Source organism: Chiloscyllium punctatum, chromosome 48 (genome assembly GCF_047496795.1).
Source record: "Chiloscyllium punctatum isolate Juve2018m chromosome 48, sChiPun1.3, whole genome shotgun sequence".
Classification (NCBI taxonomy): Eukaryota; Metazoa; Chordata; class Chondrichthyes; order Orectolobiformes; family Hemiscylliidae; genus Chiloscyllium; species Chiloscyllium punctatum.
The window spans coordinates 61,435,015-61,449,402 of record NC_092786.1 but is presented as its reverse complement, the minus strand read 5'-3'; the positions used below and the strand labels follow the sequence as shown (position 1 = coordinate 61,449,402).

The window sequence follows — 14,388 nt, the reverse complement described above, 5'->3', positions numbered from 1 at the left end:
AGATCCAGACAACACTAAAAGGTTTCTCCTCCTGTCCCAGCTAGAATATTTGTCAATGATTTTTAAATCTTTGACCTTTAGTTGATGAGTCACATGCGTAAGGGACAGCCTTCTCTATATCTTCATTTAAATCTCCTTCTTTGAAAGATTTAATATAGTTGAAAGGCACATTTGAATTTATGCTGTTAACCAATGGAATGTTAAGATGCTTCATATGTGTAAATAGTATTTAGAAATGGGTAATGAATTTCTTTGTCGTAATATAGATCACTAAATAACCAGATATTCCATGATAGCAAACATTTAATAAATTATCTTTCCTCACTAAATTTAACACTGCTGCATATATTCAAATAACAAAACAGGAATATATGATTAGATTAGATTCCCTCCAGCGTGGAAACAGGCCCTTCGGCCCACCAAGTCCACACTGACCCTCTGAAGAGTAACCCACCAGACCAATTTCCCTCTGACTAATGCAATGAACACTATGGGCAATTTAGAATGGCCAATTCACCTGATTTGCACATCTTTGGACTGTGGGAGGAAACCCACGTAGATTCAGGGAGAATGTACAAACTCCACACAAACAGTCACCCGAGGCTGGAATCGAATCTGGGTCCCTGGCGCTGTGAGGCAGCAGTGCTAACCACTGAGCCACCATGCTGCCCCAAGGAATATATGAATAGAAAGTGTTTTGAGGGTTATGGGCCAGGTCCTGGAGGTGGGACTAGAGTGTGTTGGGATATCTGGTCAGTGTAGACAAGTTGGACTGAAGGGTCTGTTTCCATGCTGTACATCTCTATGATTCTAAATGTCCTGGGCTATGTCTGAGGAAACCATTCAGACTTCACAAAGTAAAACTTCTTAGTTTTTCTTTTGCATTTTTTTTTGCTATATTCAATAAATTATTTTAGTGTAACATTCTCTTCCGTCCGTTAGAGTTACATAATTTTCATTTCACATATGCCATAGATTAGATTTGACAGTCTCAATAGTGTAGTTTTCTGAGTAGGTATGAGAATTAAATGTTGTATTGTAGCATTGTTATCTTTTTTTTTACCTGAAAAAAATACTAAATAGTTTAAGAAAGGAAGTTTTACTAATGTAAGTCTTAACAATATAGTTTAGTTCGCACACTCATATTGAAAATGATCTAATCCATCCCTTGGTTTTTACACAGTGAGGAGTTACAGAAGGGCTTGCTTTTCGTTTGCGAATACCAGACTTTCGAATGATGAGGACACCTATATGCCTGCTGATTCAGAAGTGAATGGACCTCACTTTGAGAGTAAATATGATGAGCAGTCTCTGCACTTAAGAAATAAGTGAGGATGGCCTTTATAGATTAAAAACTGTGCTTCATCTATTTCCAGCCCACTGAGAGATACTGGGGTTCTTCTTTAAGCAGACTTGCTTATCTGCTATTTTATTCAAATAATCTATGAAGAGAGATAAAGAATCAATTAAGACTTCTATTCACTGGAGCTTAAAAGATTGAGTGTGCATCTCCTAGAAACCTATCGAATTCCAACAGGATTAGATTGGGTAAATGTAGGAAAGATAATGCTGAGATGAGGAGAAATTGTTTCATCCAAAATGTGGTGAACCTGTGGAATTCTGTACCACAGAAAATGGTTGAGGCCAAAACAGTTGTGTGCAGTTCTGGAATCCACATTATAAGATTGCACTGGACAGGGGACAGAGGAGATTTGCTAGGATGTTGCTGGTCTGGAAAGTTTAAAGAAAGAGATTGGATAGACTGGGCATGTTTCCCTGGAGCAGGGTAGACAAAGGGGAGTCATGATTGAGATGTGTAAAATTGAGGAGCATAGATAGAAAAGTCAGGAGGGAACATCACTAAGTTTCATGAGCAGTCAGGAGAGAGCATACCTGAGTAAGGCACAGCCAGGCACTGTTTCTGGAAATTTGGAGCATCATGTGAATTTGATGCAGAGGGACAAAGATACTTTCTGGTTTGTTTTTGTTCATTGTTTGTAAGGTCGTTTTCTCATTTATAGTTTATAAGGCTATATTCTTCAAATTGAACTGAGCAAAGGGAGGGGAGTTCTAGTTTAATAGCTGCAGCTTTAGGGGTCTATTATTTGGGAAAACAAATAAATATTGACATCACAGGGAAGTGGTGTGTTGATTGATTCATGATTTTAAAAAGTGTGCCTTTTTTGGAACAATACATTTTGTATGCTTGCCTTTATTGGTCAGTACATTGAGTAAATGAGTCGGGCTATTCTGTTGCGACTGTACAGGACATTGGTGAGGCCACTTTCAGAATACTGCATATAATTCCAGTTGGCCTTCTATACAAAGGATGCTATTAAACTTGAGAGAGGGCAGAAACTACTTAAAGGATGTTGTCTAGATTTGGAGGGTTTGAGCTATAGGGAGAGGCAAATAGGCTGGGCCTTTTTTCCCTAGAGCGTCAGAGGCTGAGGGGTAACTTTATTGAGGTTTATAAAATGATGGGGTGCATGGATAGGGTCAGGAGCCAACGTCTATTTCCCCAGGGTAGGGAAGTCCAAAACTAGAGGGCATCAGTTTAAAGCGAGGGGGGGAAGATTTTGAAAGGACCTGCAGGGTAACTAGTCCCACTTGCCTGCATTTTGTCCATATCCCTCTAAACATTTTCTATTCATGTACCTGTCCAAATGTCTTTTAAATGTTTTAGTAGTACCTGCATCTGAGTTCTTCTGGCAGTTAATTTGACATACGAACCACCCTCTGTGTGGAAAAACATTGCCCCTCAGGTCCCTTTTTAATCTTCCTCCGCTCACCTTTTTAACAAAAAAACACGTCACCCTAGCTTTGAACTCCCCATATCTAGGGAAAAGATATTTGCTATTTATCTCATAAATGTCCCTGATGATTTTATAAACATCTATAAGATCACCCTTCAACCTTCTATGCTCCAGTAAAATAAGTCACAGCCTCTCCTATAACCCAAACCCTCCAGTCCCAGAAACATCCTGGTAAATCTTTTCTAACCCTCTCCAATTTAATAATATCATTCCTATAGTAGGGCAACTAGAACTGTACACCGTACTCTCTAAGAGCCCTCACCAACATCCTACACAACCTCAACGGTCAACAGCTATACTCAAAGGTCTGAGCAATGAAGGCAAGCATGCTAAATACATTCTTAACCCTAAATACCTGTGATGCAACTTTCAAAAAGCTTTGTATCTGAGCACCGAGGTCTCTGTTCGACAACACAACCCAGGACCCTGCCATTAACCGTTCAAGTCCTGCCCTTAATTGGTTTACCAAAATGTAATACCTTACATTTATCCAAATTAAACTCCATCCGCTAATCCTCAGCCACTGGCCCAATTGATCAAGATCCTTTTGTAATCTTAGATAAGCACCCTCACAGTTGACTATACCACCAATTGACTTGAATTAGTTTTATTGTCTCATTCATTGATGGGAGTATAGTGAAAATTGCCACCTATGGAGCCGTCTTAGATGCTTTGAGTACAGGTTCTTAGGAAAAATAATTTGAGAAGTAAAGAGGTAAAAAGTCCAGCACTTCTCAGAATGTTCCCCAACAACTTAGCCACTATTGATGTCAGACTCACTGGTCTATAGTTCCCAGACTTCTCCTTAGAGTATTTCTTAAATAAGGCACAACATTAACTGCCCTCAAGTCCTTTGGCACCTCCCCCTATCTCTGCTAGGGACCCTGCAATTTCTTCCCTAACTTCCCACAATGTCCTGGGATACACTTGATCAGGCCCTGGAGATTTTTCTATCTTTGTGTTTTAAGATCTCCAGCAGCATCTCTTCAGTAATGAGGACTATTTTCAAGGCATCCCTGAGTTCCTTAGCCACCATGTCTGTCTCCACAATAAAAACTAATGCAAAATATTCATTTAATATCTCTCCCAACTCCTGTGGTTCTACATATAGATGACCTCATTGATCTTTAAGGGCCCTATTCTCTCCCTAATTGCTCTTTTGCTCTTAATGTACTTGTCAAGTCTCCTTAACCTTATCTACTAAGGTTTTGTCATGTCCCCTTTTTGCCTTCCTGACTTCCCTCTTAAGAATGCCCCTACACTCTTTATACTCTTCAAGAGATTCACTTGATCTCAGTTGTCTATACCTAATATGATTTTTTAAAATTCTTGACCAGAGCCTTAATATTTGTATTCCGTCATTGTTCCTATTCTTACCAGCCTTACCCTTCTTGTGGAGTCGCAGGTAGATAGGTCAGTGAAGAAGGCGTTTGGTATGCTTTCCTTTATTGGTCAGAGTATTGAGTACAGGAGTTGGGAGGTCATGTTGCGGCTGTACAGGACATTGGTTAGGCCACTGTTGGAATATTGCGTGCAATTCTAGTCTCCTGCCTATCGGAAAGATGTTGTGAAACTTGAAAAGGTTCAGAAAAGATTTACAAGGATGTTGCTAGGGTTGGAGGATTTGAGCTATCGGGAGAGGTTGAATAGGCTGGGGCTGTTTTCCCTGGGGCATCGGAGGCTGAGGGGTGACCTTATAGAGGTTTACAAAATTGAGGGGCATGGATAGGATAAATAGGCAAAGTCTTTTCCCAGGTGTCGGGGAGTCAAGAACTAGAGGGCATAGGTTTAGGGTGGGAGGGGAAAGATATAAAAGAGACCTCAGGGGCAACCTTTTAATACAGAGGGTGGTACGGGTATGGAATGAGCTGCCATAGGAAGTGGTGGAGGATGGTACAATTGCAACATTTTGAGGAGCATTTGGATGGGTATATGAATAGGAAGGGTTTGGAGGGATATGGGCCGGGTGCTGGCAGGTGGGACTACATTGAGTTGGGATATCTGGTCGGCATGGACAGGTTGGACCGACTGGTCTGTTTCCATGCTGTACATCTCTCTGATTCTATAATGCCTCTAAACTCTTGTTATCTAACTTTTGAAAGCCTCTCACTTGTCAGTCATCCCCTTACCTGAAAACAGTTGACTCCAATCAGCTTCTGAAAGTAGCTTAACGTTTTTCACACAACTACCAATTTTGTCCCACATAATTATTTCTAGAAGCTTCCCCACCACCAAAATTAAACTGGTGTGTAATAAATGACCTTATTCTTACAACCTTTTTCAAACAAGCATGTATAGTCTTCAATCTGCAGTCTTCTGGCACCTTTGTCAGGTCTAGGAAAGACTGTAAGGTTATTGCTGGCGCCCCTGCAATTTTGACTGTGGATTCCTTCAATTTTCTTGGATGCATCTCAGCCAGTCCCAGTCCCTTACCAGCTTTGGGTACGAACAGCCAGTCCAACACATCCTTCTTATCAATTTTTAACTCTTCTGTTGATAGAGCTTCCTCTTCTGTCACCATGGCCTGGGTAGCATCTACCTCCTTTTGTTTTTTAAAATGACTGGTGCAGAGTATTCATTTAATACCTCAGCCAACTTCTTATCTCCATGTCTACTTTTTTGATCACTAATTGTCCCTGCTGTTCCTTTTACCATCCTTTTTATTGTTGATTTGCATATAGAATACTTTAAGATTCATGTTTTATGTTGGCTGCCTGCCACCAACACCTTTATGAATTGTTCTTGGTTCTCAATTATATTTTACATCTGACTCTGGTAGAGATAAGAAATACTAAAGGTAAGACATCTTTTCTACACTCCTTTATAGGTATTATTGCAGTAGTTACAGTGTAGAACAAACAGGATAGAGGTAATTGTGCCATGCAAGAAATGTACCACAGTGATCTTATTGGTGTCTTCGATCAACATGTTGATTGGAAAAGTCAGATTGGCAAAGGCAGCCTAGAAAATGAGATCATAGTGTATGTGGGGTTATTTCCTAGAACAGGGTAAGTACTTTTGATCGGCAGCACAGCTTTGTGCATGGGAGGTTGTGTTTCAAACTTGATTGAGTTTTTTGAGGAAGTGACATAGATGATTGATGGCAGGACAATAGATGTTGTCTATATGGATTTTAGCAAGGCTTGTGCCAAGGTCCGTAATGCAGATTGTTACAGAAGTCGAGAGTGTGGTACTGGAAAAGCACAGCAGGTCAGGCAGCATCTGCGAGGCAGGAGAATCAACATTTTGCTTCATCAGGAATTCCTGATTAAGGGCTTTTGCCCGAAACATTGATTCTCCTGCTCTTTGGATGCTGCCTGACCTGTACTTTTCCAGCAACACACTGTCTGCTCTGATCTTCTGTACTTGCAGTCCTCACTTTCTCCCAGGCTGTTACACAAGGTGAAGTCACACGAGACCTGTAGTGTGAAGTCAGATAAATGCAGAACTAGCTTCGAAATTGAAAACAAAATAACAGCAGAAGGGTGTTTTCCTGACTGGAGATCTGTCACCAGTGGTGAGCTGCAGGGGTCAGTGTTAGGACCCCTGTGATTTGTAGTATATTTAAATAATCTGGAGGAGATGTAGGTGGTGTGATTCGGAACTTTGAAGACAAATCAAAGATTGGGGGTGGTGTGACTAATGAGGATTACCAGAGGATACAGCAGAATGTGGATAGGCTGGAGATTCTGGTAGAGAAATAGCAGATTGAGTTAATCTGGTTGTGATGCATTTTGGAAGATATGACAAGGGGGAAGTACACAGTAAATGGTAGAACCCTTAAAAGCATTAACATATAAAGGAATCTCGATGTACAGTTCCCTGGAATTGTCAACGTGAGTAGATAAGGTGGTGAAGAAGGCAAACGGCATGCTTGCCTTTGTTGGTCAAGACCGGGTTCAGGTCACTCTGCTATAATGCATGTTTCGTCAATATGATTTCACTGCAACATTGACAAATTGAGGATGCTTTTTCTAAAGCGTGAACTTTTAAAATGCGTGTTGGCTGTAATATTACATCTAAAGCGCGATTTTCCTAAACGCAGGCTTGCACAAGACAGCAACCATCACGTTATAGAAGAACGGACTGTACAAACATTGGCAGGTCATGTTGCAGTTGGAAAAAACTTTAGTTAATTTTAACTTTAACTATCGCAGTGCATCTTGCGGGTAGTACACAGTGCTGCTACTGAGCATCAGTGGTGGAGGGAGTGAATGTTTGTGGATGTAGCGCCAATCAAGCGGGTTGCCTTGTTTTGGATAGTGTCAAGTTATTTTGAGTGTTTTTGGAGCTGCACCCGTCCAGGCAAGTGGAGACTATTTCATAACCCACTTGACATGTGCCTTGTAAATGATAAACAGGCTCTGGGGAGTCGGGAGGTGAGTTTCTTTCTACAGTATTCCTAGTCTCTGACCTGCTTTTGCAGTTGCAGTATTTTTATGACTAGTCCAATTTACTACTCTTCCAGTTATACCATTAGTGTGAATGTGTTGATTCAGTTATCAAAATGGTCATTTCTTCTCTTGTACCAATATCCAGAATAAATATCCATCAGGTTTCTTTAATAAACTCAAATTAAATAAAAGTTGTTTCTAAAGCAAATGGCAACTGCTACTAACATCTAAGTCATGGTCTGGAATCAAAACTATTTCCCTTATTTCCACACACACAAAACATAAGATTCTCAACAGCGTGCTTTCTCTTTATCTTAAAAAAGGCTAATCCTCGAGACAAAGAACAGAACGTGATTTCTCTCCCTCTCATTTTCCAGTTGACAAAGCTGGATTACTGCAAGCCATACATTGACAGATACCAGAATCTGAGGAAAACAAATTCAAGTCAGGTTTCTGCAGTATTTAAGTAATAGTAACAGTTTCCAGTCTTCTTGAAAACTTTACTTGGCTGTTTCTCCAAAGTTAGTTAATAAAAAGAATTGCTAGGTTTTGATTATTGTTACCTGAAATCTCCAGGTCGGAAGCAGCAGTTTCCAAAATTTGAGATTATAAATGAATACTATTTTTGCTTTACTTCAGCAGTTGCCACAGAAGAAGTAGTGACAGCAGACTCAGTGGATAGTGCAATTCAACAAGTGGTCAGCAGTGGAGGTCAGCAAGTGATTACCATCGTTACTGATGATGTTCAACTGAGCAACTTACAGGCAGCCAGTGATGGCCTGAATCAACCAATCATCGTCACAATGCAAGATGGACAACAAGGTGAGTAATTATTCGCATTGCTGCCTCACAGCACCAGGGAGCTGGGTTCAATTCCAGCCTTGGGTGACTGTGTAGAGTTTGCATGTTCACCCTGTGTCTGCATGGGTTACTGCAGAGTGCTCTGATTTCTTCCACAGTCAGAAGATGTCCAGGTTAGGTGGATTGGAAATGGTAACTTGTCTCATAGTGTTCATGGATTTGGAGGCTAGGGGGGTTAGTCATGGTAAAAACCCCTTGGAAGTTGTGGTGGATCTGGATGGGAATTTCTTCAGACAGTTGGTGCAGACTTGATAGGCTGAACGGCCTCCCCCTGTAGGGATTCTATGGATAAAATACTAGTGTGAGGAAAAGTTGATTGTGTTTGTTTTTCCAGTATTCTTTCTTTGGTTATATATGTAAGGTAAATATTACAAAGCTGGGCATTCCCAGATAATTGAACGGGTAGAGCAGGCACTGTTACACCCTGAACTTGAGCTTCCAGTTCATTCTATGGCTACACTTGCTGATTACTGAGAAAATGCACTTGAATGTTTCAGAGAATTTTTTTAGAGATCACTCTGCACATTAAGCATTTCAGTATATAAAGTATTTAAAGTTCAGTTTAGCTGAACTCTAACTTGCAACCATTTTAAAATAAAGGAAGTCAAGTGCTAATATTTCTGAACATTAGAACATAGAACATAGAAAAGTACAGCACAGAACAGGCCCTTTGGCCCACAATGTTGTGCCGAGATTTAATCCTAATGTAAAATATAATAACTTAACCTACATACTCCTCAACTCACTGCTCTCCATGTGCATGTCCAGCAGTCGCTTAAATATCCCTAATGACTCTGCTTCCACCACAACAGCTGGCAACGCATTCCATGTATTCACAACTCTCTGCGTAAAGAACCTACCTCTGACGTCTCCTTTATACCTTCCTTCTAATATTTTCAAACTATGACTACTTGTACCAGTCAATCCTGCCCTGGGGAAGAGTCTCTGGCTGTTGACTCTATCTATTTCTCTCATTATTTTGTACACCTCGATCAGGTCTCCTCTCTTCTTCCTTCTCTTCAGAGAGAAAAGTCCGAGCTTATTCAACCTTTCTTCATAAGGCAAGCCCTCCAGTCCAGGCAGCATCCTGGTAAACCTCCTTAGCACCCTCTCCAAAGCCTCTGTATCTTTCCTATAGTAGGGTGACCAGAACTGGACACAATATTCCAAGTGTGGTCTCACCAAGGACTTGTAGAGCTGCAGCAAAACCTTGCGGATCTTAAACTCGATCCCCCTGTTAATGAAAGCCAAAACACCATATGCTTTCTTAACAACCCTATCCACTTGGGTGGCAACTTTGAGGGATCTATGTACTTGCACACCAAGATCCCTCTGTTCCTCCACACTGCCAAGAATCCTGTCTTTAATCCTATATTCAGCTTTCGAGTTTGACCTTCCAAAATGCATCACTTCACATTTATCCAGGTTGAGCTCCATCTGCCATTTCTCAGTCCAGCTCTGCAGCCTGCAAATAGCCCTCTATACTATCGATGACACCTCCAACCTTTGTGTCATCTGCAAATTTATTAACCCCCCCCCCCCACCTACTCATCCAAGTCATTTAGTAAAAACTATAAAGAGCAGAGGCCTGAGAACAGAGTCCTGAGGGACCCCACTCAACACTGACCCTCAGGCAGAATACTTTCCTTCTACAACCACACTCTGCCTTCTGTCAGCCAGCCAGCTCTGAATCCAGATAGCCAAATCTCCCTGTAACCCATACTTCCTGACTTTATGAATGAGCCTACCTTGGGGAACCCTATCAAATGCCTTGCTGAAGTCCATGTACACCATATCCACTACTCGACCATCGTCGACCTGTCTTGAATTATTTCTGAGTATTTTTTCTCTCTTTTGTAACCTTTTTCTGTGTTCTAGTTTTGACTGTTCCAGCAACTGACATTGCTGAAGAGACAGTGGTTACTGAGGAACCATTGATAAAGAGGCAATATGTGGAGATAATTGAAAATCATGCAGAGGCCACAGAAATTGAGGTAAGAAAGAAGGCAACCTTTTCAGACTGAGGCATAATCTTAACTCTAATCTTGAATCACATCAGATCTGAGAAACTGTATCCTTTATTAATAATCTGAAGCACTCCAAAGGCCAGTTTCTTTCTGCCATTATCTCATGGTGCCACATTGGCTGGAATCCATTTACTGTGCTGCATACATTGTATCCTATAATCATCATTTACACTACCAAGACTCATGTCATGCTGCCAGTAATGTTTTCCTCTGTTAAATTCTGTCAATTGTTGTCTTGCACATCAAAGTGTGAGACACCATATCAATATAAGCAATCTTTGCAAATACTTGCTATTTATGGTGATAAATTGAGACCGGGAAAGAGAAGCAAATGTTGTGCATCCAGGTCCCACTATCTCTGTTCTGTACCATTTGCCCTAGATCTGTCTGTTTACTCAACTGAAGACTCCTAGCAGAGACCCTAAAAGAGCGTCATCCTTGAATTGATGGACTGTTGACAACTAGACAATTATTGTATACATTAAAAGCATATTTCCATGATGTTCCATATATTTCTACAGTTGAGAAAACAGGTTTGGGTGAAGGAGAGGGTCATGTCCACCAGCACCATAACTCCCATTTCTGAAGTAATTCTCAAACTTCCCTTCAGGTCTCTGATTAAACTGCTACATGATGTGAGCAGGGTCATGAACAAAGGATCAGCATTTTTTTTTTGTTGTGTTCAGTGTATTTGACTGTAAACACTAAAACCTCTGGGGTGATCTTGTAGGGTTGGTAAAGTTGGAGCAGAGCAAAACTGTTCCTATTTGGTAGTTCTGTGGTCAGGTCAGTCGCAATGCTGTGTTTTGTTTAGGTACCCCAACAGTTGGGCTCCCAGTGGGAGGGTGAAGGGGCCCTTTGTTGTGGTGATGGTCCCAGAACCAGCATCAAATGGTTTTTGTATAGCCACCTTGCTCCTAGTTTTAAGAATGCCATTATGTCTGAAAATGAATCTTGAAATGGATAATTATACTTCCATTCCTAGCCCCTGTAACAGTTGAAAATGGCATCAGTTTTCTGGCATCCAGTTTAGTGCAGAGCAAAAATGAGCAAAACTCATCTCTTCCCCTTGTTCTGTGCAAGTACTGAAATGTTCTCCTTGCCCCTCTGTGACATTGCTGAACTCCCAAATCTCAGCCACAATGGAATTGATCAAACCAATGAATTGTATCACCAGTGTGAGCTCTAGTTTTAAAATTCAGCTCTTTGGTCTCTGCAAGCTGTCTGATAATCATTTCAAAACTGGGAATGTTTAAGAATTAGAAAAGATAATTGTGCCTGACAAACCTGGATACAAATCTTACTGGGAATTGGAGTGAGAAAGTGATGTATTGGTAACCTAATATGTACTGTGGACTAGTAGTATAGGCACAGGGTAATGTTCTTGGGACTAGTTCAATCCCACCATGACTGATGGTATTTAAAGTCTAAAATCCTGTTATATCTCACTGGGGTAGTGCGCTGAGAAACAAGCCCTGCTACCTCTGGAGTCATCACAAAAATTTTAAAGTTTTTTAAAAATACACACAATTCTTCAACTCCCCTGATTTTCTGATCCAGGTTCACAGAAAGCATGGACCATGTTTCTGTACTTTACAAGGATTACTATTCATTACCTCTAGCTGCAGGTAAACAATTATGAATAGTTGACATATAATTCTACTAGTTAAAACTTTTGTCTCCTTATAAACTTCCCGTTGTGTCAATGTATACACACATGCATGCAGACAGGGGAGAAAGTTTGGGATTATGGATGGAAGGAAAACTGGGTACGCAGTTCAATGGTCTCTGTTCACATGATCTTCTGAGATGGTTTTGTGTGGATCACAATATTGCTTCGTGTCATTCCTTCTCCATATGCACTCACCAGTTTGCAGGAGAAACATGGTAACTGATTCATGCTTTTGAAAGGTCACTGTCTTTTAATTAAAAGTTCCAGCTTACAGCAACCGGTGGAGCAAGAGTAAACTGATTTTTTTTTCAGCCTTATAGTAAGGATTACTGCAAAGAACCGATATCCAGCTCCTGAATTGGAGAAAAGCACCTATCCAGTGTATTCAAAAAGAATGGGTATCCAATGAACACAGTCCGCCAATTTCTCACCAACAAACCCAAACAAACAGACAAAACACATCCAGAAACCCTAGCCACTCTCCCCTACATCAAAGACATCTTGGAAATGACTGCCAGACTACTCAGACCCCTTGGCATCATGGTAGACCACAAACCCACCAACACACTAAAACAGCAGCTAATGAACTTGAAAGACCCTATTCAGACAACAAACAAAACTAATGTAATTTACAAAATACCATGCAAGGACTGTAACAAACACTACATTGGACAAACAGGCAGAAAAGTAGCCACCAGGATACATGAACATCAACAAGCCACAAAAAGACATGACCCTCTCTCACTAGAATCCTTACATATGGATGAGGAAGGACAGCACATCCATCCTAGGACAAACCAAACAAAGACATGCATGAGAATTCCTAGAAGCATGGCATTCCAACCGGAACTCTATCAACAAACATATATTGAGTTAGACCCCATCTACCACCCTTTGAGGAAAGGAACAGGAAGTGACTTCACCACAGGAAATGACATCACCAACCCAAAGAAACCCAAACGTATAAATAGAAAGGAATGTTTCACAATGCTTCACCTGAGACCCACTGAAGATGTTACCTAGTAGAGTGACAAAACGTTGGGAAATGAACCTTCAAGCTCAGCGAGCAAACCTACATCTAAAATCATAGAAGTCTACAGCATAGGAAAACCAAAGGCCCTTCAGCCCATCAGATCTGCTCTCTGCAAAAGCAACCACATTACAAATCTAACTCTGTTTTCCATCACTTGGCCCACAGCCTTTTATGCCTTTGCATAAAATTTAAATACTATTTAAATGTTTAAAAATTACACAACACCTGGCTATAGTCCAACAGGTTTATTTGGAGGCACTAGCTTTAAGTGCTGCTTCTTCATCTGGTTGCTGAAGGAGCAGAAACATAGAATTTATAGCAACAGGATTACAGTATCATGGAATGTAATATTAAACAAATTTAGCTTGAGTCTTTCCTCTTTTAGAATGATCATGCTAGTTTCAGTTCCTTCATATGCAAATCTCAGAACTTTTTTAAAGTTATATTCTCAAGATAGCTTTTAATAATAGGTGCCATCTTAGCTCAGATAATGCATTCAAACTGTGAAGTTAAAGTATGTCTGTCCCAATGTTAGGTCAGATTGATTCTATTTCTAAAGTGGGATTTACAGAATCTTTCTTGGATTTATGCAGCTATGCAGACTTCTCCCCCATTACACTGACACACCTACATACACACTCTTATACTCACACCTGCACATGCATGCACTCCCTCGGTCTCCCCTGCAAGCATGCATAAGTTTGTGGGGTGAATTTGTACTTGCAGAATTACATTTTATTTTGCTCAAAAACTGCATAAATCCATGCAAGATTCTGTAAATCCCACTTTGGAAATAGAATTAGTCTGACATAACATTGGGACATAGACTTTAACTTCGCATCTTCAATGCATTATCTGAGCTGAGATGGCACCTATTGGTAAACGTTATGTTGAGAATGTAACTTTAGAAAAGTTCTGGGATTTACATATGAAGAAACTGAAACTAGCATGATCATTCTAAAAGATGAAAGACTTGAACTTAATTTGTTTAATATTACATTCTATGACAGTGCAATCCTGTTGCTTATAAAGTCTGAGTCTTATGATTCTGATTCATAACCACCTGATGAAGAAGCAGCGCTTTGAAAGCTAGCACCTCCAAATAAACCCGTTGGACTATAAGCTGGTGTTGTGATGTTTAACTTTGTCCACCCCAATCCAACGCCAGCACCTCCACATCATACTTAAATGTTATGAGGCTTTCTGCCTCTCCCACCTTTTATAGGGTAGTAAGATCCAAATTCTCACCACCCTCTGGCTGAAAGAAAGTTTCCTCACATCTCCTGCCCCTTACCTTAAATCCATACCCCAATTATTTATCCTTCTGAGGGGATTTCTATACTGTCTGTACCTCTTATGGATCTCCATCTCCTTTGCTTCAAGGAAGATAACCACAATCTATCCAATCTCTGTTCACAAGTAAAGCTCTGGTAAATCTCCACCGTCTGCAGTGCAATCACATTCCTTCTAGCGTGTGAATTGCAGAATTGCACACACTACTCTAGCTCTGGCCTAACTAACTTTTCATTCAGTTTCAGCATAACTGCTCTGCTCTTAAACTCTGCCTCAGCCAATAAAAACAGGT

General features: G+C 40.6%; 1 protein-coding gene across 8 annotated transcripts in view; it reads left to right on the top strand.

Annotated features, from left to right (window-relative positions):
* Positions 1–14,388, top strand: part of gabpb1 (GA binding protein transcription factor subunit beta 1) — an 86,674-nt gene that overhangs the window by 52,384 nt on the left and 19,902 nt on the right. For 5 of the 8 annotated variants that reach the window (XM_072565428.1, XM_072565424.1, XM_072565426.1 and 2 more), the window contains 3 exons: positions 1,184–1,291; positions 7,850–8,032; positions 9,950–10,065. In XM_072565428.1, coding sequence (XP_072421529.1) covers positions 1,184–1,291; positions 7,850–8,032; positions 9,950–10,065 — 407 coding nt within the window. The remainder of the gene's footprint in view (positions 1–1,183; positions 1,292–7,849; positions 8,033–9,949; positions 10,066–14,388) is intronic. The other 3 variants (XM_072565431.1, XM_072565429.1, XM_072565427.1) reach the window with 2 other exon arrangements.